Source organism: Podarcis liolepis (genome assembly GCF_965112155.1).
Source record: "Podarcis liolepis genome assembly, chromosome: 14".
Taxonomy (NCBI): domain Eukaryota; kingdom Metazoa; phylum Chordata; class Lepidosauria; order Squamata; family Lacertidae; genus Podarcis; species Podarcis liolepis.
In genome coordinates this window covers 7,211,842-7,239,374 of record NC_139569.1, presented here as the reverse complement: position 1 = coordinate 7,239,374, position 27,533 = coordinate 7,211,842, and the positions used below count along the sequence as shown (strand labels likewise).

Genomic DNA, 27,533 nt, shown 5'->3' with positions numbered 1-27,533 from the left:
AAATTCCGTTTACCTTCCCACCGGAGCGGTACCTATTTATCTACTTGCACTTTGACGTGCTTTCGAACTGCTAGGTTGGCAGGAGCTGGGACCGAGCAACGGGAGCTCACCCCATCGTGAGGCTTCAAACCGCTGACCTTCTGATCGGCAAGTCCTAGGCTCTGTAGTTTAACCCACAGCACCACCTGCGTCCCTAATCCCCCTTAGCTCCTCGGAAAACATGGCATCCTGGGAGCAAAGTATCCAAGCAGGGTGACAGTTTAATATAGTGAAGACAGAGCCCTTGACCCATCCTGGCAGAGGCCAAATGTGTGTTTTCCTTCACTCTGCAGTCCTGGTGCCACAATGGGAGCCAAGCAGGAAAAGCTTTGAAGGACCTTGCACCCTCGCTTATGTTTAATGTGCCCTGAGCTGAGGAGTAAGAAGCAAAGGGTACCAAGCTGTAACTCTAGAGTGCAGGGAGGGTGTTTGGACTACAGCTCCCATCAGTCCCAAGCAGTGAAGCGAGTGGTCAGGGATTTGTATTCCTGCAACATCTAGAGAGCCATGGCTTCTTCATCTCTGCTTTAGAGTTCCCTTTCCTTAGACTTGCAACTCAGCTGCCTTGCAAGAGATAAAACGTGGGACTGAGTAGGGTTGAGGGCAGGGGAGTGCACACAACTGAGAGGCAAAACAGAGTATCACAGTGTTCCAGAAGCTTCTGCTGCCTCCCCAAGGAGAGAACAATCACTGTTGGTGAACACCTTAGGAATGAGGGGAGAAACTAGATTCAGTTAGCATTTAAAGGCGAAGCCTAATTTATACTTTTCGAAACAAATGCACAAAGCAAAACGCAGCCGTCCTTCCAAATTTGCACTTTTCCAAATTGCACAACACAGTTCTCCAGCCCGGTAATGTGTGCAAAAATGCAGCTACTGTGGTAGTGTCCATAAAAAATGTATGTATTTGTCATAATAACATGAAAAAACTGCATTATATTAGGCAACAGTGCTTTGCAAAAAAAAAAAAAAGAGTGAGCGCAGGAGATGTTTGCACAAACAAGCCGGTGAATTCCAATGAGGGCTTTTAACGAATTGCAAACTGGTGTGGCAATGTGGAGAACTGAACTTAAGATCTTAAAGATGATAAACTGAGTGAAACCAAAATTGACAAATTCAACCATTCAAAGAGAGTATGTGCAACCCTCTGTATCCTGATGCCTCTGGGATAGCTCAGTCGGTAGAGCATGAGACTCTTAAACTGAGGGTTGCGGGTTCAAGCTCCACATTGGGCCAAAGATTCCTGCTTTGCAGGTTGTGGTCCTTCCAATTCTAGGATTCGATTATCTTCTATTCTCAAAAGGCAACAGCGCCTCCCTTTTCCTGTCCAGGGAGATGGGTGGGTGCATGGGAAGATGCAGAAGAAGGAAGCAGAGAGCAATTCCATGCCTCAGTCCTTCTCTTACAAACATCAGGTGTGTTTAGGGAGTCTGTTTTCCAACTCTCCCCTATTGTCACTCATCCTCCAATTTGGTTCTGCTTGGGTGCTGTTCCCAAGGGTCAGAGAAGCCCAGAGTATGTTTCTCTCGCTTTCTCTGCTCTATTTAAAATTGATGGGGGGAGAGTACAAAACTCTTCCTCCTGCCCTGCCCATATTTGCTGCTGGCTTGTGTTTGTTCACTTTGGGAAAAAGGATACTGCAGCCTTTGTGTCGGCCATAACAACTGTAGGGGACTGGTTTATTCCCCCTTACAGGGCATTTTAACCTTGTTTGTTTATAATACGGATGTATTTGGCATCCCTTTAGAATCTAACTAATCCGTAACACAGTTTTCTGTCTGAATTAGCGGTAGCTCTTAACCATATCCATTAATAGAGTACATAACAGAACTGACAAACTGCAGGAGTTACAAGTGGCCTAGTACAGATGGTTCTATTCAAGTATGGCATGGTTTTCTGCTGAGGTAAAGCAAAAAAGTTTATATTTTAATATTGTCTCTTGGACCAGAAATGTTGCTCAAAATACCCTCTTCTAAAACCAGACTTTGCCAAAGAAATTAAAAAGAATGCATTCCCCTCACCTTTGTAAACTTCAGTTTTTGGTGCCATTTCATTCCACCAAACTATACTAGAATTCACGTCCCTGGTTTTATCCCATATGGTGGTTCATTATAGACCTCATCGCAAACCAGATGTTGGGAAGCTTAAGCATAGTTTGCTGTGAGATCTGAACTAGCACACCATGGCTTGCACTTGGCCATAGAGCCTGAATCCAAAACCATTGTGTCAACAACAGCTTGGCACGATGTCTGAATTGGCAAGCCATGGTTACGACCAGCAAATATCTGATACTGCATCTTGACCCTGTTCTGCAACCCCAGATCTGCACAGGACAATAGCATTATTAAAGTGGTGGGAGTGCTCTTGCCACATTTCGTTCGAGACAAATTGTTCCCTTTCCAGGGTTGAGCTTGGAGGAAAGCCAGTCCTGTGAGTTTGCAATGCAAGCCAACTCTGTACAGCACTGAGTAGCTGGCAGCCGTGGTGTCTCATACCCACCCTATATCTGGACCAGGTTTGGAATTCCTTTAAAGTAGCTGTCGATTAAAATGACAGTGAATGAATGTTTTTAAAAACTTTAGAGGGAATGATACAACCTGTTGGAAGGATGAGGAGAGTGTCAGGCTTGTAACCAAATCAGTATGCTATGTATGCATGTTATTTATATCGCGCAAGCTGGTAGAACCTGGGCTTGCAATCTCTTTTTCTCCTGCTTACTCCCACTTGGTTACTTTTTGCACAGCCTTAAGGTGAGGCTGGCACTGTCTTATGAGCTGTTGCTTGCTGGCCCAATGTAGGTCAATATCCGCATATCAGTGCAATGCTTTCTAGAGCTTCCCTCTTCAGGTCATGCCAGTTGTCAGAGCCAAATGAGGATGCTGCTTTTGAAGTTCATCTGGAAAAGCTGGATCCTGCAACCTGGATGAATTGTGCAAACAGACAAAATTAGTTTTGGGTACTTGCCGTATTTTATGTAGTTCTGCTGCTGCTGCTGCTGCTAGTCACACTAGCAGCTGGATCACACTGCTGGATCACACCAATAACCCGTCTAGTCCTGCATCCTGCTCTTACAGATGCCTCTGGCAAGCACATCAGCAGGACCTGAGCACATCAGCACTCTCCCCACTTGTGATTCCTAGCAAATGGTTTTCAGAGGCATCCTACCTCTGACAGTTGAGGTAAACCATAGCCATAGCCATAGCCCTGTCCTCCTTTTCCAAAGCCATCTTAAGTTAGCAGCCTTTGCTACATCTTACGGAAGCAAATTCCACCTGGCAGAGCACATCTCCACTCCCAAGCCCAGGAAATTTCACCAGAGAGGCCTGGGCTCTATGGTATCTTCTCTTTATTCTCAAGGACTAGAAGCTTGCATGCTTTACTTTTTAAATGGCCACGGTTCTACTCCTGAGTGTTGGAATTCACAGAGCCCTGTTTCATGGTTCTCTTAAAGAGAAGTGTTGGGTTGCATGATGAAACATCACATGCTCAGCTACTGCATATTTTGAAACTAAAGTGCCTTTCAAGTGTTACAGTGAAGAGGATGGCTAATCTGCAGTGGAATCGCAGGAAACATTTGGCCCTTAAATGTTTGGGAGTTATCCATCATCTCCTCTGGGGTTCATAACTTATTCTTCATTGGGTCCATGTTGAAGCTGACAGCTTATCCAGTCTGACTCTGGTGATCTCAAGCAGCTGTTTTCAAAGCTGTGGGGTTTTTTTTGGAGATCCCCATTATTCCTAAAGACCAGCTTTTCCCATTTTCCCTGCAATGTTCAGCCACAAGAAAGTTTTGAGTAGATTTTGGTGAATACTTGTGAAGTCCTACAGGGTGACCAGGACACTCCAGAGGCCTGGGCCCTGTTCTGTTTGAGCAATGGATCCAAACTACAAGAAAGAAGATTCCACCTAAACATTAGGAAGAACTTCCTGACAGTAAGAGCTGTTCGACAGTGGAATTTGCTGCCAAGGAGTGTGGTGGAGTCTCCTTCTTTGGAGGTCTTTAAGCAGAGGCTTGACAACCATATGTCAGGAGTGCTCTGATGGTGTTTTCTGCTTGGCAGGGGGTTGGACTCGATGGCCCTTGTGGTCTATTCCAACTCTATGATTCTATAATTCTATGATTCTATGCCTATGTACCCTGGAACATAGGACCCAAAAATCCTTTGTAGCCCATGGAAGTTCTGTGAGAGACATGCAGAGGTTTCTTGTCTGCATAGAACATGGACTTCACCAGTCTAGCTCAGCATTGTTTACTTTGGCACTGGCTCTCAGGATCACAAGCAGGGAGCATTCTCAGCCCTACTGGAGATGCAAGGATTGAACCTATGCTCTCAGCCACAGAGTTGTAGCCTTTTCCGTGGAAAAGGTGCAAAGTTGGACGTTCCACTTGTCTAAAAGAACCGCTTTGGATATATATATATATTTTAATCTGATATTGTCCTCTATGGATTTACTCAATTCACATGATTTTATTAGCATCATTATTAGGCAGCTTATATGCCAAACTGGTTTCTAAGTGGTTTATTCCTCTCCAAAACAGAGCTGGAAAAAATCCCAGCCACCCAATGTCTAATGGTAGCCCCAGTGAGAAAATGGCAGTGCGCTCTCCTCCAATGCAGGTCAGGGATAGCACCGGGAAGTGTGACGCTGGTGCCTGCAGTCCTACCCATGTTGACTCAGACGTAAGCCTCATTGAATTCGACGGGGCTTACTTTCCGGTCATTTGGTGTGGGATTGCAGCCTCAATCATCCCTCTGGGACATTTGCAAACATGGACACAATGACTAGCAGAGGTACGCCCATAGCTTTCGGTTCTAGCTTTCCATCCTAGTGCAATATAGCACTAGGAGCCTTTGCTTATGCAGAAAAATACTACTTCAGCAATATGAATACCACAAAAACACTTGGAGCCATCATTAAGTTTAGTAGCATTAAATATAAAAAAATCCAACTAAGGGACAATGTTAAGTAAAGGCTCAGCTGAGCTAAGAAATGTTGGTGGATGCCTCCATCTATTTTAGCTCCTCACCTCACGCCTGCTTCTCCTATTCCCCCACTGGGATTCATAAGGGATTCCAATAATTCCTGTCTCTATAAGGCTTGAATATTGGACCTAATGCATTTCAAAAGCTGGGGGGGAGGGAGTCCTATTGCTATTCTTGTCTCTTCTCTCCTCACCTTATGCCCCTTCCTCAGCTGGTCCATCTTGCCAATGAAGCCCCAGGCATTCGTTCCTAAAAAGATCTATCCATTATTATCCCTGATTTGGAAATTTTGGAAGACCTGCAAATTTGCTATTTCCCCTCTTATCCCAGCCTTTTAAACAAAACACATTTCTATTAATATACTAGCCCACCTGTAACCGGCAGAAGCTCTCTAGGGCTTCAGGCAGGAGTTTTTCCTAGCCCTACCTGGAAATGCTAGGAACTGAACCTGCGACCTTCTGCACGCAAGGCAAATACTCACCAACGAGCGGAGGCTTAGTTCTACAGAAGAAATTGCCAGCCGCCTCCTTCCATGCACAGAGGAAGGAGTGTGCAAACCTCATCCTCATAATGCTAAGCCACATTTTCATGTTGCTTCTGAACCAGACCCAAGCCTTGCACCTGCAGACCAATGACCCAGTCATTGGTGCAACTCATTTCTCCTGTCTCCATTTCTTGATCTTTTGCGGTGAGCGATGGGGCATGTCACGGATACCTCTTTCTTTCATGTTTTGGATTTCACCTCCTATCCAGCCGTATCTAATATTCCAGCCTTAAGAGAACCAGGTCCTTCAAACTCTGAGCCATGCTGGCCCTTCCCCTCAGATACACAGCCAGACCCCGGCCATTTCACTCATCGCAACCTTTTTCGTTTGCCGAGATGTTTTCTTGCTTCGCTCGTTGCTTTATTTGTGGTGTTGTTGTTGTTGTTGTATTGCAATTCTTCACAGCAGTGATACATCTCACACAGCGTATGTTTTTTTTCTCCAACCCCCAACCCTCTTTTTTTCCCTTTCCTCTTTCCCTCTCATTCTGTGGCCATGAATGTGGATGTGTGGTGTCCTTGTTTTATTTTTTTGCCTGCCTCGCTCTATCTCTTTGCTGCACTCCCTAGATTCCCGTCACACAGTCCTCTGTCATGGATGACATTGAGGAATGGCTCAGTACCGACGTGGTAAGACTCTCTTCTTTTGTTTTGCTACTTTTAAAAATTTCCTTTGATATGTTTCTGCATAAGAGGCTGCGCACATCACTCCTCTCAGTGGGAAAAAGCAACGCTGTCTGTTAGCACTGAGGGATTCTATTCTACGGCCCATCCAAGCACCCCTATTTTCCAGGGACAGCCCCGGGTTTACAGAAGCCGACCCGGTTTCTGATTTGATCCAGGAATGTCCCGCTTTCCCTTAGGACGTCCCTATTTTTATCAAAGAAATGTTGGAGAGCAAGGAGATAAGTAACTATGCAGCCTTTAGAAAGACATCTGAAGGCAGCCCTGTATAGGGTTTTTTTAAAAAATGTTTCAAGAGAAGAAGACGAGTTTGGATTTGATATCCCTCTTTATTACTACCCGAAGGAGTCTCAATGCGGCTAACATTCTCCTTTCCCTTCCTCCCCCACAACAAACACTCTGTGAGGTGAGTGGGGCTGAGAGACTTCAGTGTGACTGGCCCAAGGTCACCCAGCAGCTGCATGTGGAATGGGAAAGCAGGCAGAGGGGGAGGACATGGAATGGAGTGTTCTGGAAAAGGGCATGGCTGGCTGGCTGGCTTGCATTCTGAACAGGAGTGCTCCAGCTTGCGATGTTTTGTTCCCAATCCTGCAGGGAACTGCAGGTGCATATTTACACATGAACACTCCATCCTACAATAACAACAACAACAACAACAACAATAATAATAATAATAAATAATAATAATTCTTTATAACCCGCCCATCTGGCCAGGCCTCCCCAGTCACTCTGGGCGGCCTCCAACAAAATATTAAAATACAGTAATGCATCAAACATTAAAAGCTTCCCTAAACAGGGCTGCCTTCAGATGCCTTCTAAAAGTCTGGTAGTTGTTGTTCTCTTTGACATCTGGTGGGAGGGCGTTCCACAGGGTGGGTGCCACTACCAAGAAGGCCCTCTGCCTGGTTCCCTGTAACTTGGCTTCTCACAGTGAGGGAACCACCAGAAGGCCCTTGGAGCTGGACCTCAGTGTCCGGGTAGAACGATGGGGGTGGAGACTCTCCTTCAGATATATTAGAATCTTATTTCCACTTGATTATGCAATGTAAGTAGACCAGACCATCCCCATGAATGAAACGGTAGAAGGGACTGCATCTCTAAAGGTGAAGAGCCATGAGCATCAATAGCCTCCTCTGTGCTGGGGCGGGGGGGGGGAGGAAGATCCCAAAAGCAGGCAAAATACCCACCTTATAAGGAGCAAGCCTATCACAACAGGGAGAGGGCTAGGCTGCAGCCTTTCTCTGTGGTGTGCTAGTTTCTACTTGAGGTTTTGTTTTGCTTCTCTTTGAGGGGCATTCAGCAATCATGTTTCTTTGCCTGGCATGCTGTGCAGTCCATTCTGCTGCATGCATAGGCCAGGTCCAGGAGATGCAGCGCGAGGCCATAGGCTTAGGTAGGGGAGGAAAGTCAGAGGTGTGTGCAGGGATCATATTTATTTATTCATTCCCTCCCTCCCTGCTGCTATGCAAGTAAGTAGCCCATCAGCAGGGAGGGGAAGGATTTTAACTTAGCCCTCTTTCAAACATACTAGTTTACCTAATGAGAACTCTCTCTCTCGCTCATGCACCCCCCCCTCTCTCAAGTGGTACCCGTATTTTTTGCTCTATAAGATGCATCAGACCATAAGACGCACCTAGTTTTTGGAGAAGGAAAACAAGAAAAAAAATATTCTGAATCCCAGAAGCCGGAACAGCAAGAGGGATCGCTGCGCAGCGAAAGCAGCGATCCCTCTTGCTGTTCTGGCTTCTGGGATATCCTCACAGCCTGCATTCGCTCCATAAGACGCACACACATTTCCCCTTACTTTTTAGGAGGGAAAAAGTGAGTCTTATAGAGCAAAAAATGCGGTATATCTCAGAATCTGCTTAACCTCCCCTGCCCACCTGTTTCATTCGTAGAATGGCTCTCTAATTCAAATGTGTGTTTGGTGGGTGGTATATATATATCTTTATATCTTCATATGGAGACTGATTTTGAAAAATAAACAGAACAAAATATGGTCCCTCCCAGATGTTTTGGGCTACAACTACCTTCAGCTCCAGCTACCATAGCCAATAATTAAGGATGATGGGAGTTGTCACCCAGAACATCTAGAGGGCAAAGCAATGGCTTTCTATGTGTGTGTTTTTAATTTATTTGTAATATTTTATTAAAGCTTTTTGCCATTGAATTGTTACTATTAGCAGTGGTTGCTCTGAATGTAGAGTCCCGAGCTGGCCAAAGAAAGGCAGGGAGGTGCGCCCGAGTTTTTGCACGTGGGCCGAAATGCTGGAGCTGGAGGTGGGACTGCCCTGGCTACTGCCCTGAGACGCCACCAGGCAGTAGGTCCACTGTGCTCTTGATCCAAATGAATCATGCAGGGCCGGCCCTACAGTGAGGCAGAGTGAGGCAGCTGCATCAGCTGCCCTGTTCACCTCTAGGCTAGCCTGCTGCCCTCAAGTGCCATGGAAGACACTAGTCTTTCATCAGCACTGGAGTAAGATTCAACTGCCAGCGTAAGTGGCTTCTGTATGTTCCTTGTGGGAGGGCACCATCCAGTCCCTCAGCTCAGGCAGCAAAATGTCTTGAGCCAGCCCTCAAGATGTAGCTCTCCTGTTTGGATGTTCAAAACATCAGGAATCTCCAGGCTGAGGGAGGTGAAAGTTTGGGACAGCAGTTGTTGGGAGAACACCACATGGACGAGGGGAAATTAAAAGAGGAACCAGGGATTCATAAGCCACATTAAGCCAGGGTGTGGACAGACCCTATGATACCTCCCTTTCCCCCTCACCCAAATTCCTGGGACCGTCTCCTATGGCGTGGCTGAATGCAGCAAATGAAGACGCAGCTTTTAAAAATAAATGAGAAGAACTTAACTATTTTTTTAAATCCCTTCTATACTGCTTTTCGTTTATAAAGCAGTTCACAATCTTTACATGAAAACAAATCAATAAATAACAACAATTGAGCCATCCAAATAGTCATTACACATAATTACAGCAAACACAGTAGCTGTATAAAACAACAACAAATAAAGCAAAATCCTCAGTGTCAGCAGTCAGGAGATTCCAGGGCAAACATCAAGGTCTTCAGCTGTCTGCAAAAGCATCCCATCACTGAGGATTGCCTAATCTACATAGGAAGCTTGTTCCAGAAAATGGGAAAACCAAACCTTAGTAGACCACGGTGTGATCAGGAGGGCTCTCCCTGCAGATCACATGCCTGATAAATGCAAAAGAGGACAGAAGACCTATGGCTGCTCTAGCCTTTAATTTTGCTTGTGAAACTGCTTGCCATTTTGTGCATGAAGGCTTTCAACCCACTGCTCAGGGGCACACTGTGGATTCTATTCCAACTTTTTACATCCAATCATTTTTCCTATAATTGATTTTTATTCCAGACCTCGGGCTGGGGTGGCGGTGGGCTGGGGAGTCACCTTTCCAGCAAATGTTTCTTAACGACTTCTTGACTTGCCCGTGTGATGAAGAACTTGCTTGCATTCCATGGCCCCCTTTTTAGCGGAGGTGTAAGAAAAATGGTTATTTGGGGTCCCTGTTTTGGTGTGACCCTGACTTGAGTTGGAAAAGGCCTGTTCTCCTCCTCCTCTGATGGAAAGGACAAGATAGTGGAGACAGCCACTGCCCGTGGCACAATTGTATTTGTTCCTTTCAGAGAAGGAATATTGGTTGGTCTAGTTTTAAGATGTGTACATCACACTAGCTGTGTAAACTGACTTTAATGGTGCACCTGGTTATTTTGATTGCTCCGTTCCAGTGCTGGAAGCACCTTAGAGGTATGAACTAAGCAGGGACTTTCTGAGCATGTGCTGATATTTCTTTTCTCTTCCCCACCCCCGCTTTCATTCCAACTGCAGAAAGGAGACGAACTGGAAGAAGGAGTGACGAGTGAAGGTAAACAAGCAAGCATGTGGGAGGGGGAAAACACACACACAAACTCAAGTAAAATTCTTGCAAGGCACAAAGCCACCTGCACGACTCTGTGTGTTGTGATACCTTGGGAGTGCAGGGGAAAAGTTCAGAATGTGGCAGGCAGGATGGTCTTTAAAAGAACAAATACTTCTTAGTTGTTTTAAGAAACAGTGTATAATAGAATGAAAAATAAGGGAAAAATTTTTTTTTAACAAATACGAAGTTGACATCCATGGCAGAGGTCGATTGATTCAGCTGGGACAACTTGTCAGGACAAATATGTCTTAAATGGTTTCTGAAAAGTGCAGAGAGCGAGCAGTTTCCTGTTCTCCAAAACAACGTGGCCATGTGAGATACCTGCATATTTCCTTGCCGCTCCCTAAAAGTTATGCAAAATGGGAGACATTTAATACTTTCTGCAGTATTCAGCTTTGGGGGCAGATGGGGCTCGTCAGCCTGGGAAGGAAGCCTGTCTAGGAGAAGGAAAACTTTGATCCTACGCCTCCGCTGCCTTGCGGCTAGACTCATTCGTGAGAAACCCCAAGAAAAAAAATCCATGCCTACTGCCTTGGAAGATATCTTCAGGAGAAGAAAAGGCTAAGGAGTAAACCCTACACAATTAGGGAGTGGAGTCCCTAAGGCAGTTGAATGGCATCTTGTATGCCTTCTTCCGTTAACTCCTGCAGCCAAATGTACTGCCCTACTTTCCTTTGGACCACATCAGCAAGGCCAAGAGGACCACATCAGCAGCCCAGGACCTTGCGCCCTGGAGAGGTCACTTTGCTGCTGCTGACACAGGAAAAACAATGTGGGAGCCAGCAGATACGAGTTACTGGTCTCTGCAGCCACAGCAGGTGCTGTGATTCTTCTGCAGTTTGACTTCACCCCCAGACGTGCACTTCATTGTCTCTTGAGACAGGTGGATGCCAACAAGTTGGGGGCAGAATTTTATTTGAGGCAGAGAACACACAGACTAGGATGCATAAGAGCATACTGTTTTGTGTTTGTTTGTGTGCACAAGCAGTTTTTCCTAGGAGCCATTATCAGGGCAATCATCCCTTGGAGTTCAATCAAGCCCTTCTTGCAGAGAGCCAATGGGCTCTGATTTCTGACAAGGGAACAGTGGATCACACCCCACATTTTTTTTAGGTATCCCTGGCTACACTGGTGCCCTCCAGGTATTTTGGACTAGCAACTCCCTGTTGGAGTTCATAGTCCACGTGCAGCTTGGCAAGTGAGCAATTAGTGTTTTGACTACAGGCTAGGGAGACAGAGGGCAGGAGAAATTTGCCTGGAGTAACAGCTCGGTGATTGGCTGAGGTCTTTCATATAGGCAGCATGACCTATGACATTGTTTGGCTAGTTAGGAGTATTCTGGAGTGCTTGGAGAGTGACGACGTTCATGTCTGTATATAGTAACTTGTATATAGCTTGTGAGTTTGCTGCCGTATATAATAAACTACAAAATCAAGTTACTAGTCGTCAGCTTTGTTGCTGATCATCATCCCGACTGAGCAGTCTCGATTGTTGCCTGGGAAAAGCTGCACTACTCTGCTAAGTTGTGCATCATTGAAGAAGTTCAGAGTTGAAGAGACTGGTCCTAGCAGCATGCGAAAGGACTTCAGAAAGTGCTCACAGGCTTCGGAGTTTTAACACTCCCATCATGCTGTGCTGGCTGGGACTGATGGAAGCTGTAGTGCAGAACATCTGGAGAGCACCAGGTTGGCCAGGGATGTTTTGGGGCGGCCTGAGGGCCACCCCCCCTTCTGGGTGACAGCAGTGGTGGGCATGGGCAGAGGTAAAAGTGGGTAGAGCAAAGAATGTGAAAGTGACCTTTTCCCAGTAGATTCATTTCATACATACATACATGCACACCCCTTTCTATCCTCCATTCAGGCAAGCAGGAAGCATAATCAGAATTCAAGGAAACATGGCTGAGGCTTGGGAGAGTCCTGAGGGCCCGATAGAGAGCCTTTGCCCCCCCCCCCAGGCCTGAGGTTCTCCATTTCTGTTTTAGGGCATCTGCCGCAGGAGGCCCTTTTGCAAGGGGGGGGGCAGTTTTGCAGAGCTGCATAGCCCCCGCAGGCATCCTCGTGCCATAGCTTGCGGCAAAGTTCCTTTAGCCCTAAATCGCAACATAAACTCTTTATTATGTTTAAAAATCCTGCAGAGTTTGACAAATTCCTAGAGGAGCGCGCCAAAGCTGCTGAAAGGATCCCCAACCTGCCCTCGCCACCTCAAGAGGAGCCCACGCCACCGACGACGACAAACCCCCCAAGCAAAAAGAAGCCGGAGCGCTCGGAAGATGCCCTCTTTGCCCTGTGACGCTCCTTCCTCGGCTCTTCTTCCCCGTGTGCGTGTGTGGAGGAAGGCAACCGCGCAGTCCAGCGGCCTCCTTGTGCTCTCCAGCTAGCGACGAGCTCCCTTTGCCCCTCCTGGGTTCCATAGATGGCCTCTCGTACCTCTTGGAAGCGATCCAGCCCGAATAAGCTAACATTTCACAGAGTATTTACATCCAGCCTTGTCACGTCTGTGGCTGTCCTTGCCCACTCGCTAAGCTCCTTCTCTCTCACACCCACCCACCCAGGTCAATACCAAGACCCTCTCTCTTTTTTAATAATAATAATAATGCATGAATTCTTTCTCATCTCACCTCCCCACATTCCTGGCAGACCCAGAACAGAGTTGTGCAGAGGGCAGTCCTGTCTTTGATTTAAGCCAAAACCTCCTTTCTCCCACAAGCCAGTCCAAAGTGCAACATGCTTGGTGCATCTCTGATAGTGTATAAGTATGTTTAGGTGCCTGTTTCTCAAGAACCGGCGTAGCCTTCCCATAGGTTGAACACAAAAGAAATTTATCGTCTTGCTCCAGTCCCAGAATTTGGCGTCATGCGTTGCCTGTTCCCCCTTCCCAGCTAGGTTGTGGATCATTTTCGTGGGATGTTTGTTTGGCTTTCTGCCCTAAGGTGGTCAACTGCAGTGAGGATTGTGACCTGGCTCTGATAGGTAGGCCGTGTTTCTTAGCGGGTACACTGTCTCTACAAGGGAGAAGAAGCTCCCCCCCCCCCCAAATGGGCAGTCTTTAAAGTAGTGTCCGTGTTTGCCAGGTGGACTCCTGTCACACACATACCAAAGGACTGTTTGCATGGGTGTATGTGAGACGCACACACGCATGGACGTGGAGAGGGGTTTAGAATAGATCCTCTATCCTTGCCACAGAGCTTCAGAAAGCAGAGGTGTCACTGAGAATCCTGGGAGTAGGATCCGGCCACAGCTGGGCTGCTGCATGCATTGCAAGGAATGTGCACTTTAAATTTTGAATGGGGAAGCTTCAGTGAGTAGCAAAAGACAGTGTGGTGCATAGTCTGGAATGACGACCCTTGTTGGCACCTCGGCTGCTGCGTTCTAAGTGATGGCTTTCCCCGTCTTGTCTGCGTGCCCCTCTGCCTCCGCTAGCACCCCTGAAGTTGCTGTCAGGATTTCCAGGCTGTGCCAAATTCTCGACAGGGTACTTGTCTTTGGCTTCTCTGGCCTTCCAACAAATCCCAAGTGGAGTTAGAGAAGGCAGAAGGGGCCCTTTTAGTATAGGAGTTGATCTTGCTTGCTGTTGCTTTGCTGGTCCAGCACGACTGCCACTTCCTGGGCCTCCATACGACTGGTAACTTGGGGTGATGAACCTGTATGGGTGTTTTGCCTGGCAGAGAGAGGTGCTCTGAGATGGGAGCACCCGACGCGATCCACTGACAATTTGGTGCGTGGTTTCAACCTGTCCAAGGGTATAATGTAAGGTCCACCCAGGAGGAAAGTAGCAACTGCCCCCTCCCTGGGAACACGTCATGTATTTGTGCAGGATTAAATCAAACCACGGGAATTGCGTTCTGCTTTGTGGTGGAACTGTCTGTCATATATGGTTCGACCTCCTGCCTTGCAGTTAGTTCTGCTGTTTTGATCCCAGGTCCTAGTCTTGATGATTGACTTGGTCCACCCCCATGCAGCAGGGTGATGTGGTAGAGACCTATGGTAGCTGAGTGGGCTGCACCACTTCTTTGTTTTAAATATTCCGTACAAATCAAAAGCCAGCGCAGCAAGGCAAAGGAGTGAGCTGGAATCTTTTCTTGTGACAGTGTTAGGTCTCTATTTGCTATGAATGTTGACAAGGAGGAGTATTCAAAAAGGGCCCTCTAACAGCCGCAGTCTGAAATGATATTGCCCCATTCTGTTACCTCTTGCACTGTCCGCTCAGCGGACGTATGCTTTTAAAAGCTCATGCAACCGGAAGCCCTGTTTTGGACGTGGCTGTTCGATGCGTTGTCTGGCCCCATGTCTAGTCCAGTTGGATGGTGCTTTCTCCACCTGCCTGTCTGGATATTGTGGCACTACTCCTAAGCAAGAATGTTTGGGTAACCTGTGTGTGTGTGTGTGTGTGTGTGTGTGTGTGTGTGTGTGTGGCATGTTGACCTTCTAACGCTGTGATCTGGCTTCCTGGCTACTTTAAGACGAGGACCAGGTCTCTAGCACAGGGCTCTGTCTCTAGCAAGTAGAGTAGAAACCAGTTGTGTCCATTCCATTGCTTTGTAGTAGCTCAGCACTGGGGAGCCTGTGACCCTCCAGATGTGACTGAACTGGAGCTCCCATTATCCCTGATCATTGACCGAGAGGGCTGGGGCTTATGGCAGTTAGATTCCCAGCAACAGCTCGAAGGACCACAGGTTCCCCATCCCTGTTCCAGCAGTGTTGAGATCCCTTTAGAGGTGGATTTGTTGCAAGATACTATGCCAAGGAGGAGAAAAGCAGGCAGCCATTGCCGGCTGTTTTGGCAAAGCGGAGAAGAATCTCATCTAGTCTAGGCTTGGTGAGAAATGAAATGACTTAGTGTCAGAGAGATGCGGACATTTTTGCTTCCACCCTGACTAGGTGCTCCCCAACAGGGGCAGTTCCTGCTGCAGGAGGAAAGTCCCTTGGCTCAAGAGCCCTCGGTTGTTCCCGCGACGACCCAGCTCTTTCGCCTGCAGCTAGATGCCCTTGGAGCATGTGAACTTAGGTTTCTGGCTATGTCCTAGCACAGCCTTCCCACCTGGTGCCTTCCAGATGTTTTGGACTGCAGCTCCCAGAACATCTGGAGGGGCACCAGGTTGGTCTGCAACACTCACCAAACACCTGCCAGAGCTTTTTTGGGAGTTTCCCTAGCATCCCATATCCGAATGACCTCCCATTGCTTCCTTGTGACGCCCAAACTGGGAAGTTGAAATTTAAATATATTTCATCCCTTTGTCCTTATTTCCACAGGCCTTTCTGCCCTCAGTTTTACTTCCTTGCTCTCCAACCATCTTCACCATTGCCATATTCATAGGGGTGAAGAGAGAAGGGGCTGTCTATTGTATTAGAGGCCAAAAGTGAGGGAAGGCTCTTGACCCCAGGTGGCATAAATCCACGAGAATGTGGGACTATCCATTTAAAAAATATATCCCTTATCTGTGTTAGGAATCACTAAATGACACTAAATTATTGTTGGGATCCTTGCTCAAACACTAATGAGGCCCATCATTTAGGCTTCGGATATTTATTTTTGGCCTGATCCTGTAGGAAGTTTCTTGGCATCATCTCCACTGAAGTGAGCGGGAACTTGTACGAGAGAAATCCCTGCTGGATTGGGACCTTAATTGTTACCTCCCTTCACCTGTTCCCTTTTTTTTTTTAGAAACACATCTCCTACAGCATCTTTATTAACACCTCTGTGTTCTGAGGTGTCAGAACAAAGAAAATGAATTGTTTCCGTTTAAAATATATTCCATGTGTGAGGAGGTGCATAGCATGTTCCTTCTCTACCACCAACCCTCCCCCCTTTTTTTAAGTGTTATGTGTAGAATTCAAATCTGTATAAGACTGGTGCAATAGCAAAACCTGTTACGAATTCTTAGGCTATGAAGAAATTGTTAAATAACCACATGTGTGCTGGGGAGGAGAAAGCACCTTTAAATTATAACGAAGTTCCTTAGAAATGGAAAGTGACCATTTGGCCATTGTCCTGGCCATACAGCTGTGCGGTTGTCACCATCCTGGTTCCTTCCAGATGTTTTGTACTGCAACTCCCACCACCCATCTGGGTCTGATGGAAGTTTTAGCCCAAAACATCTGGAGCACACAAAGTTTCCAAAGACTGGCCTCCAGCATCTGTCTCTCTGTCCCCTATCTGCATTATACATTTAAAGCCGTATCATATCACTTTAAACAGTCATGGCTCCCCTCAAAGAATCTGGGAAGTGTAGTTTGTCCAGGGTGCTGAGAGGAGGCCCCTATTCTTACAGAGCTATGATTCCCAGAGTTCCCTGGGAAGAAGGAAGGGTTGTTCAACCAAACTGGGAACTGCAGCTTCGTGAGGGGATCAGGGGTCTCATAACACTTCTCAGCACCCTTAACAAACTGTATTTCCCGGGATTCTTGGGGGGAAGCCATGACTGTTTAAAGTGGAATGGCTGTGTTTTAAACTAATAGTATGGATGGGGCCATAGCCTTTGGGGGAAGACAGTGAAACCTTCCAGTTTCCAGGAAGAATGGGGAAAGAATGAAACGGGGGCAAGGAGGCTTCCAGCCATAGCAAGAAGTCCACATTCTTTCCCATTCCCTAGTCGGAGACCTGCCTCTGGAGCATTTGCTACCAGCTTCTGTTGGCCCAGACCTCAAGCCTGCTGTCCACAGCTGGGAACTGGTTGTGCCAGCGCAATGGCTCTCTGTAGCTGCTGCATCTTGGTAATCTGGATAAGAAGATAGCCGTCCCGTTGACACTACTGTTACAGCAGGAGAAGCTGTGCCTGGCCTTTTCCTGTCACTCCCCATCCCTGTCCTGGGAGGACAGGCAAAGGAGGAACAAGAGGGGTCCAGGGATGGGGAAGCACTTTTTCCTTTGTAAAAGAAGGTTGCTGGGGTTCTAGTTCGCTGCGAGCCCTTCATCTGGGTGGTGGCTGGCAGATCAGTAAAGAAAGCATCTCCAACAGAGGAGATAGGGATATTTTAAACCTTTTCACTGCACAGACAAAAGACATCGAACCTTCGTTCAGTTTAGCATTTCCCAATCTGGAACCTTCCAGATGTTTCAAACTACATTGCCTCCAACCGGCTGGGGCTGATGGGAGTTGTCGTCTAAAACTGGGGAAGGTCTGATTCAGTCCCTGTGAGGATCAAAGAGAGGCGAAAGCATCCCCTACTGGCACTTACTGCCAGGATAAGGACAACTGGTGCAGGGCATGGGATCCCCCGATGAATGGCCTATTGACCCCACAAACTTTAAACCTTTGGCTCTGTTTTTGCTGCCGTGTCTCCCGCCCAAATGATCTCTGGGAAATGCCTGTCTGCAAAGAGGTGAGATGCATTTAGCACAATTCATGGCACTCTCCCAACGCAACAGTTCCCAGGGCTCTTTTTTGTGCAGGAGGGGGGTGCAGATCATAAATGATGATTTTTGAAGTTTGAAGCGGTCTCAATCCAGTTTAAAATGTCTCATGTGGATAGGTGAGCTTGCCACTAAACCACAACTCCCATCATCCCTGACCATTGGCCATGCTGGCTGAGGCTTTTGGGAGTCCCGGCAACGCCTGACATTGCCACAGGTTCCCGATTCTTAAATAGAAGTGAGGAACTTGGGTGTTTATTTGAGTCGTCTTTGCAGGCTTAGCCTGGAAAGCAAACTTAACATGGTCTCATGACCTTTCAGGAGAGCACAGAAGGTATGGAGGAAGTATGGACCCCATACTTTGCTCAACCCTCTGGTGTTAAATGCTGACTTTAAAGTTAATAGCTGCAGCCATAGAAGCATCAACACAGGACAGCTTTGGATGAATGGCAGCTGCAGGATAGCAGTCAAGAATTTGGCCCTTTTAATTATCCAGCATCTGGCGTGAACACTTGGCCTCCTTTTAACCTCCACCCTGCTTTGATACCTACAGAAGTGGGGACCACACCTGAATTTGTGATCCCACAACACCCTTTTATAATCTCACAGGAAGTGGCTTGCTTAGAAATTTCCAAATCTTCTGTACAGTCCTTTTGAACCTTAGGCATGCAGTGACTGAACCTGCTAACTATTTGGATTTTAAAACAAACCAAACACCAATCCCGGCCTTTTGTGGTCCTGGTTCCTCATATAACCTCACACTCTGTTTCCTGCTCTTATTTCTCCATGGCAAGCAAATGCTTCTACAGAACATCCTTATTCAGTGGGGTTCCTCTGCCCTCCGAGAAAATTAGTATGAGCTCCCCCCGCCCCACGTCTGCTAACTGTTGCAATAGCATCACCCCACCGTAACCTGTGTCATAGTGTCTCCATCTGTATATTTTTTAAAAAGCTCTAGGCGTCTCCAGATTAAAAGTGGATAATATTTATTTACTGAAAATATTTGTTTGTTTTGTTTGTTTGGGGGAGAAGGTTGGTGGGCAGGGAAAGGGAATTAATTGTTTTTTAAAAATGTAAAGACAGCTATGTAAAAATTAATTCTTTAAATGCCTTTAAAACTATCCTGGCTTCTCTCTCTCTCTCTCTCTCTCTCTCTCTCTCTCTCTCTCTCTCCTTTTTAGTGATGGTGTTCTTTGTGTGAGCGAAAACCTGCTAAACGGTTTTTGCATCAGGATGTATTAATTAACCTGCTGTCACTTAACTCTTGTCTGTCCGTCGGTCTCTGTACATTTTTTTTCTCCTTTCATTCTTGCATGTGAAATACTCCAATAAAATACTGTTAGTGCAAACCTGTACAGCGATAACGAATAGACGTGAATGTTGGCCGTGTGGTGATGGATTGAATGTATCGCCCAGTCGCACCCCAGGATTTCGTGGGTTTTAAGGCAAAAGGATCTCAATCACCTAGAGCTTTGGACAGGTATCTTTAACCTTTTCAGACCCAGGAGCCACTTTTAAACCCCAACTTGCTGTGGGGAACCAAATTCTTAATCTCCTGCTGCATATTTGCCTGGTGGCAGTGCTCCTGTTGCAACCTATTTTGGATCAGGCTGTGTGACCCACAAGTGGTTCTCAATCCACAAGTTGGAGACCATTGGCTTTGAACATAAAAAGGAGCTTGGTGGAAGAGACCAAAGACTCGTCTAGCTCGCTGTTCTTTTCTCCCATTGGTAAATCAGATGCTTATGGCAAGCTCCCCCCCCCCCCCAAATGATTGTGTTCCTAAATACCAGCAGTATTTACTGGATGACAGTTTTAAAAACATTGGGGGGGGGGGAGTGAGAAAAAATCCTCTTCCATACCTCTTCCACACTAAGGGGGGGGGGAGTGAGAAAAAATACTCTCCCACACTACGCAAAAATTTATAACCCTCTTATCGTGATGACATCCTTCCCCTTCCAGATAAGTGTCTTTAAACTAAAAAGTCCAAAATACTTTTTCCTATATAAAATTAAATCCATGCACCCACCCTGAATTGGGCCAGGATGCTAGTTTTGGTTTAGTTTTTCATGACTGGCCAAACTTGCAGGGCGGGGGGGGGGGGAGAGATTTATGCTAAGAAACAGGGCGGTGGAGGTAGTGGAAGATAATCAGGCACCTTCTGGAGCAATCAGGTTCCAGGTCATTTCTCTCCTCCCGCTTCAAAGAACTCAAAGAATTCTCATTGGAATGAAGGTAGGAGTATTGGAAACAGGAGTGTTACTTAACGTAGGAGGTACAGAAAAATATGTCTGATTAAATTGCAAAAGGCCTGCTCTGCTGCCCACTTGTCATTGATGTTAAGCAGATGAATGAAACCTGCTAACATTTTAAGCATTTTTTTTTAAAAAAAATTCCCAGAGTTTCCTATCAAGAGGGACTGACTGTTAAGCCGCTCTGGGAGACGAATCGGAATCTGCTATTCATTTATTTCTCCCATGAGTGGTTTAGCAAAAAAGTCCCTCTTCCTATGAGACTCTGGGAATTGTATTTCTTTGCTGTGCTTTCCTTCTAGAAAAAGAAGTGCCGGTACTGCGTACCCTTGAGTGACCCCAGAAAGAAAAGCACTGGCTCTGTGATGGGAATAGGGAGCCTCTTAACAACTCTCAGCGTCCTTAACAAACTACAGCTCCCATAATTCTTTGGGAGGAAGTCCATTGCTGTTTAAGGGGGTATCATAATGCTTTAAATGTATGCCCCCCCCATGTCCCAATTAAAGTTACATTTCCCAGTGTGGTTTAACAAACCCTTTTCACAGGGAATTCTGGGAGTTGTAAGAGGAATAAAAAAGGTAAAGGACCCCTGACAGTTAAGTCCAGTTGCAGAACGACTCTGGGGTTGTGGCGCTCATCTCGCTTTACTGGCCAAGGAAGCTGGCATTTGTCCACAGACAGTTTTCCCAGTAATATGGTCAGCATGACTAAGCCGCTTCTGGTGTAACGGAACACTGAAACCAGAGCAGCGCCCAGAAACGCCGTTTAGCTTCCCGCTGGAGCGGTACCTATTTTTCTACTTGCACTTTGATGTGCTTTCGAACTGCTAGGTTGGCAGGAGCAAGGACCGAGCAACGGGAGCTCACCCCGTCGCAGGGATTCAAACCACCGACCTTCTGATCGGCAAGCCCAAGAGGCTCTGTGGTTTTAGGCCACAGCCCCACCTGCGTCCCTTTGTAAGAGGAATAGGGGCCTCCTAACAACTCTCTGCACCCGTAAGAAACTACAGCTCCTAGAGTTCTTTGGGGAAAACCAGGACTGCTCAAGGTGGAGCTGCAGTGCTTTAAATGGATGGTGTGAAGATGTCCTTGGTCTGCATGAGCGCCAGCTGCAATGTGACTGTCCAGCACAGTAACTTCTGCCTATTGGCTTTGTAGCCTTGTTTACTGCTGTTCTTTCCAGCGCATCATGTGCCTCCTGCGGCCTTTTGTCTGCCACAACATTCTAGTAAAATACAGTGCCAGCTTCTGTTTGGGAGGAAACTCGCTCTGACAGAGCAGAAAACTGTGGAAAGGAACATGGGTTTTGCAATTTCCACACACAGCGAGAACAAAGCGATTGACGGCAGTAGTGCCATCCATGTACGTAACAGCTTTACAAAAGGTGTGGGTAGGCCCCTGCCCCAAGGAGCCTGCAATCTACAGCTGGGGTGGAGAACCTATCTGTCAAATATCAGATGTCATAACATGCGGTGATTGCCAGGTAGGTCCTTCCATCCATTGTGCAGCACGTCCCAAGCACCCAGCAGCTAGCTGGTTGCCGGGCGCTTGGGAACAGCACCTTCATTCTTGGCTGCTCCAATAGCACCAGCTAGTTTCCACTGAGACTGTTGCAAAACAGCTCAATTTTAGCTGCTGCTTTCAGTGTTTTACATCAACTATGCATTTGCGGTTATCTATAAAAGTCAATTAAAAAAATTCATCCAAAAAGAAATTCAAAATACAAATAAAACCAATTGTTGAAATTCTACACCTGTGGGTCCCAGAAGCTGTCAGCAGGCGACAGCAGCCCCACACTGGGAATGCCTTCCACTGGTCAGCTTAACCAGGTGAAGGTAGCCGATGGGTCTCTAACCCTCGGTGAGTTAGGGACTTGCCCTGCGTGCGAAGACAGGTTCCAGCGGATTCCACCTGGGAAAGTAGCCCATCTAGGAGAAGGACAACGCTGATCCTAAAGCTTCCCGCTTCCTTGCGCGATATCTTCAGGATAAGAAAATTAGTAAAATAAACAGATCCGGAGTGGAGTCCCTAAGGCAGTTGAATGGCGCCTTGCACTCCTCCTCCCGCCAACTCCTGCAGCCCAGCTGGTACCAAATGTCTTGCTCCGCGTTCCTTTGGACCACACCAGTGAGGTTGAGGGGGGATCTTGTCGTCTGGGTGGCCCATGCCCTCCGTACTCCCTGCCCAGGCTTGCGCCCTGGGGAGGTCACTTTGGTGTTGCCAATGCAGCAGGTTTGACTTCACCCCTCTGCAAGGCAGTAATCCAACAGGTGCTGCTTTTCCTAGCACGCAGCTGCAGCAGTGAGGGAAACCTTCACTACAGGCTTACTCTGTTCCATGCAGCTGGAGTGCAGAAGTTGGCACCCACTCCCGCCCAGTGTGCATACGAGAAGGAAAAGCTTTCTGCTCATGTGCAGAGGAATTCTTGCGTGCCCGGCAAGACCCCTTAAAGTAAAAAAAATAAAACGCCCGGAGATTTATGCTTCGCGGCGGCAGGCAGCTATGAAACGGGGAGTGTTGATGCACGTTTTAATACTATTTCATAAAATAATATTGTTTTATTAGTAATATTCTTTCCTTAATAGAAGAAATTTCAGCAGGTACGGCTTACATGGTTGTGCAAGAACCCTGTTGTTTTTTTCCCCTTTTACATCTGGTCACCTGGTTAAGTCCTGATTAAGTCTCTGCGCTGCAGCATATTTAACACAAAGCTCCCGTTTCCGTCCCCAAACAACGGGGAACCGAACCTGAGCGGCTCCTTTAAATCCTTAACTCCGCCCCTCACGTCGACTCTGACTTTGGCAGCTCCTCGCCTTCCTCTCCACGTGGAGGAGGGGAATCCCCGCCCCCATGATGTAATCCTAGAGCCTGGGCCGTGACGCGATATCACTCCACTGCGGAGCCGCGCTGCCATTGGCTGAGCCGACTGGCACTACTGGAGGTGTTTCCCCGCTTGCTCAACTAAGCTTTCCCGCGGGGGCATTCCTGCCTTGGCCGCAGCCGATTGGCTGAGGTCGCAGCACGGCCCCGCCCACAGGAGCGGAACAAGTTTTAACTCTTTCCCTGCCTGTTTGTTTGTTTGCTCCCAGGGAGATCCTGATCGCAGAAGGCGCGTTGGTGCGTGCAACGATAAACAGCCCTGCAAGGAAGTAAAGATTAAGTCTGGGTGGCTTAAAAAAACGGACATATTAATTAGGGGAGAAAGATGAGGCCTGTTGTTTATGAGAGCTAAATGGAACCTGCATGACCTAATTCAGTCTACCTCTGAATTTCAGGCATTGTGGGCAGAAAGTAGGAGAAGGACCTTCACTACTCACATGTTCAGAATGTGGCCAGCTTCTCCCCCCCCCCCAATAATTTTAATTAAATTTTCCAAATTTTAAAACAAACATATCATCAAACATAAAAAAAAACATCAAAGAACAAACAAACAAACAGACAGACAGACAGACAGACATATATCCTAACTATAGAAATTCCACTTTAGTTAACATTGTTAGATGACTTCTTCGACTTCCCCTGGCTGAATTTCCATATAAATCATTGTAGCAGTTTTCCAAAACTAATTTTACATAAAATTTACTTAGTCCAATTAACATCTTTCTTTCTTTTCATTTTAACTTTTATCCATAGTATTCTACAACATCACATATTTAAATCCTAGGCCGATTTGGTACTCGCAAGTAATTCTATTTAAGTTTGGGGCCAACTTCTCACTGAGGAGACTCTGTCTGGGTCTTATCACTTAAGACTGCAGGCTGGGGTTTGGATGACTGCAGGCTTCCACCTTAAAAGAAATCCCTGCACATAGAAAAGTAGCAGCGACAGGAAGATGTTCTCCTTGAGCAGCTGATCTTCTATGAGCACAGATTGTTGCTGTTGTTGTTAATTTAAAGGAGCATTCAATCAAGTGAGACCCTCTCTGCACACAAGTTGAAAATCCCATCTAGGCCAAATTGAGGCCATAAAGGCAAATGACTTTCTGCTGCTCTTTGTCCTCAACAGCTACTCTTCAGGTAGACGGCCTCTGAATAAGATGCTATCCTAAATATAATAAATGATGCCCAGTGACTGACAACTCCTCTTTCTCTGTGAAGAAGGGTGTGACAGTGGACCGTAAAACTAGCTGACGCTATCAAAGCAAAACCCACGTGTTGCCTCTGGCCCTGCCCACCACTGGCAGGTAACTGACCAGTGGCGTAGCATGGGTTGTCAGCACCCGGGGCAAGGCAAGTAATTTGCGCCCCCTAACCCATGGATTTGCGCCCCCTAACCCTAACCCCCAGATGTTGCGCCCGGTGCGGCCGGGCCCCCCTGCACCCCCCACGCTACGCCACTGTAACTGACCCCCCCCCAAGCCAATGTTGCCCAGAAGAGAATGTGGCCATTGAGATGAAAGAGTTTTCCCCACCCTCGTAGCAGAGCATCATGTTCAGAGGCAGTCTACCTCGGAACAGCAGGACCATAAAGCAGTGAAATGGAATATGCTGGAAGCAGGCATGCTTATTTGACTCCCTGAGGAGGGACATTGCAATGTTTTTTGTTTTGTTTTTTAGATAGATAAAACTTTATTCACATTAGCCAATGGCCATAGCAACAGTAAAACATTACAGTATACGCAGAAAAGGAAATTTGATATAAGAGCACAATTTAAAGTCCCTTATTAGTGGCCCTTATTCTGATAGCCCCTGCTATGAACCTAGCAACCCTTGCTGTTATCTGCTCATTTTGATCTGATCAGTGCAACATTTTATTGCTGGTTCCCCTTTGTCCCCCTATAAAGTCATCTAAGGTAGCGGCTATAGCCACATCCTCCAGCAGTGAGTTCCAGAAGTTAATTTCTGCTTTATTTGCTTGCTTGTTTTCTTTTAAAAAAAGTTTTGGGTGTAGTTTAACTCTTTATTTGTATAGAATAAAATTGTAGAGATGAAATGGACGCTGAGGATGATCTACTCCAACCCCTATCCTGTGCTGAAATTCCCTCTTCTGCACAATTATCAACGGGTGCAGGAGCCCTGACTAATTTTGCCACCTACCTTGCAAAGAGGATAGGTGGGACAACCTTAATTGTAGTAAAACAGCCACCTTTAGCAGATTTGACATTGGCTAAACATCTGGCAACCTAGGTAAGCTGAGGGATGGCTCTGACCTATTGGATCAAGGGGGGGGGAGGGAAGAGTCTCGCCTAAAAATAGAGATTTATTATTTTGAACACCTATTTTGGATTGCGGAAAGGGGCAGTGCTTTATTCACACACAAAGTTACCTGTGGATCTAGGTTGTGTGTATCCTTGCATGATCGGATACAGAGGTGGAGAAGGTGAAAAAGGGGGCACCCCCCCACAAGTTTTGTTTCTCCCCCATTTTATTTTGCAATTAAACAGGGCTCTTGCAAGACTCTTCTAAGAATTATGTAGAATTATTACAGGAAATAAAGCTTGCATTGCCCAGCACATGTAGAGATTTCTGCTGGGACCCAGATATAGGCTGGAATCCTAGCCTCTCTTGCATGGAAGCCTCACTTGATTTCAGTGGGACTTCTGAGTGGACAGGGTGAGAATTACGCTGTTTGCCATTCTTGGCACAGACCCTTTGCAATAAATGGGATGGTTAATTTTTATCAAGCCCTCTTAATTTCAGTGGTGAATATCTAGGGTTAATCATACTCCAAGACCCATTCTGAATATGACTTAGTTGGGCAGATTACCCAATGGGTCTTCCCCAATAAGGATTGAAGTCTGGATCCAACTCTTTCTACTTTAAGCAATGGTTCGTTAGACAATTTCCAGTTTCATTGTTTTTCTTTAGTTCCTAGATCACAGAATTGTAGTTCGAAGGAACCCCTGCAATGCGAGAAACTCAGCTCGTTATTAGCATTGTTTAAAAATTGCACGGGTGTAATATTTTTAAGGGTGCGTAAACAAATCCTTTTAAATAAATAACCTCGTGCATTGTTTCCTTTATATAAAAAACCAGTTATGCTGAAGTTAATCTACTGTTACCAACGGTGTGGTTGAGAGTTGAGTGTCAGACCAGGAGAGCAGAATTCAGCTCCCCACTCAGCCTTGAAGCCCACCGGGTATGACACTGGGCCAGTCACTGCCTCTTAGCCTAACCTACACTACAGGGTTGTTGCACTGATGAAGTGTATAAAGCAGAGAACCATGTGCACCACCTTGAACTCTTTGGGGGGAAAACTGGGATATAAATGTAATAATAATAATAATAATAATAATAATAATTCTTGCAAAATGATGCAAGGTGGTGTCAAATACCCCCCCCCTTTCCAAATTGCACCTCTTTGGGTTCCTGAGCCTTCTGGGGTCCCCTTGATCAGACCATCCTAATGTCCCTCCCCTAACCCCCTTTGTGCGCAACAGGCAGAAATTCATCAGGTGCAACTTTCTGGGCATGCATGGTGGGGGAGAGGACACGACGTGTTGAATTTCCCTTTTCAGCTGCTCCAAAGCCTTCCTCCGCCTCCAACACTGAGCCTGCAACCGTGTCAACATTTGCTGGGAAGTGATCCCCAATCCAAGCGGGCCAGATTTCCTGCTAAGTAAGCGGAGCCTGGGACTCTTGCCGCCGGTGTTGTTGTGTCCCGCACACCCCTCCCGTCCATGTGGGGGAGGCGGGCCGGCCAGCCAGTTCACTTCCCGGGAACTGCCAATCAAGAGAGCCAGGGGGCGTTCCCCAGTGCGGAGGCTCCTCCCCCTGCTCTCCCTCCCAGTAGCAGGTTTGAGCTCCACTTCGCAACTTGCTCTCCCTCCACCTTACAGAGCCTGCCATGGACGGGAGGATGGCAGCCAGCAGCAGGCAGCTAGGAGCCACCAGCCCATAAACGCCGGGCCGCTTGGCTTCCCGATGCGCAGATGGCTTCTCTTTGCGCGGAGTCCCCGGCAGCCTAAGGAAGGCGCTTCCTCCTCCCAGCCTGTCATCCAGGCTCCTCCAGATTATTCAATTACACATTTTATTTTTTTAAAAAAATCAACTTATTTTTGGCCTGGGTAGGGGTGCGTGCGTGGAGGGGGTTTCTCTAAGGAGGGGTTTGCGCGCGCCGTGGCCGAGATGAACAACCTCGCCTTCGAAGAGGCGTCTTTGGACGGCTTGGACCCTTCGCTGACTCTCCATGAATCCAGCGAGATTGACACGGCTCTGCTGAGCGACATTGACGGTGGGTACTGTCAGTAGGGGGGAGGGGGGGGCTGTTTCTCACGGTGCCAACCGGGGAGAAGGGAAGCAGCTTTTGCCCAGTTGGTACCTGCAAAAAAAATGGGGTCTTGCATCATGGTGGAAGCCCTTTCTTGCTTGAGTTAAAGTCGGGATCTGTGGTTTGGGACGAGGGTCCTAATTTCTTTGCAAAGGGAGTGCAATTGTTGTTTATTATTATTTCCAAAAGTGCCCTTTTGCCAAGATATATAAATATCCAGACAGCCTGTGATTTCAGCAAGAGTCAACTTCCAAATGATGTGTGCAATATTTCTCTAATCCTAACCAGTTTGGATGAAGCGAGCGCGTCCTGAGCGCGCGCGCGCCTGAGAAGTGAGAGTTTGGGGAGCGTGTGTGTAGGCACGAGCCTGCTCCTCTCGGACCGAGGGATCCGTTTCTCCTCGGGTGACGGGATCCCTTGAAAGGATCCCGCCCCCCACTCCTGCCTTCGCGAGCCATGTGCTTTTGTACCCCGCTTACCACCGCCTTTTGCCCATGGCAACATCACGCCGGGTGCATTTGTGGCAGG

The 27,533-nt window shown here is 47.0% G+C and overlaps 2 protein-coding genes across 7 annotated transcripts in view; both read left to right on the top strand.

Moving 5' to 3' along the window:
* TOM1L2 (target of myb1 like 2 membrane trafficking protein) overlaps nucleotides 1–18,894 on the top strand; it is a 51,859-nt gene extending 32,965 nt beyond the window's left edge. For 2 of the 5 annotated variants that reach the window (XM_083474366.1, XM_083474365.1), the window contains 3 exons: nucleotides 6,138–6,197; nucleotides 10,105–10,141; nucleotides 12,330–18,894. In XM_083474366.1, coding sequence (XP_083330492.1) covers nucleotides 6,138–6,197; nucleotides 10,105–10,141; nucleotides 12,330–12,484 — 252 coding nt within the window. In that variant the 3' untranslated portion in view covers nucleotides 12,485–18,894. Of the gene's footprint in view, nucleotides 1–207; nucleotides 2,043–6,137; nucleotides 6,198–10,104; nucleotides 10,142–12,329 lie in introns of those variants that run through there. The other 3 variants (XR_014518917.1, XM_083474367.1, XR_014518918.1) reach the window with 3 other exon arrangements.
* A 7,463-nt stretch (nucleotides 18,895–26,357) lies between these two features.
* SREBF1 (sterol regulatory element binding transcription factor 1) overlaps nucleotides 26,358–27,533 on the top strand; it is a 44,621-nt gene continuing 43,445 nt past the window's right edge. The window contains exon 1 of one of the 2 annotated variants that reach the window (XM_083474693.1): nucleotides 26,358–26,969. In XM_083474693.1, the coding sequence (XP_083330819.1) occupies nucleotides 26,864–26,969 (106 nt within the window). In that variant the 5' untranslated portion in view covers nucleotides 26,358–26,863. The remainder of the gene's footprint in view (nucleotides 26,970–27,533) is intronic. The other variant, XM_083474692.1, reaches the window with a different exon arrangement.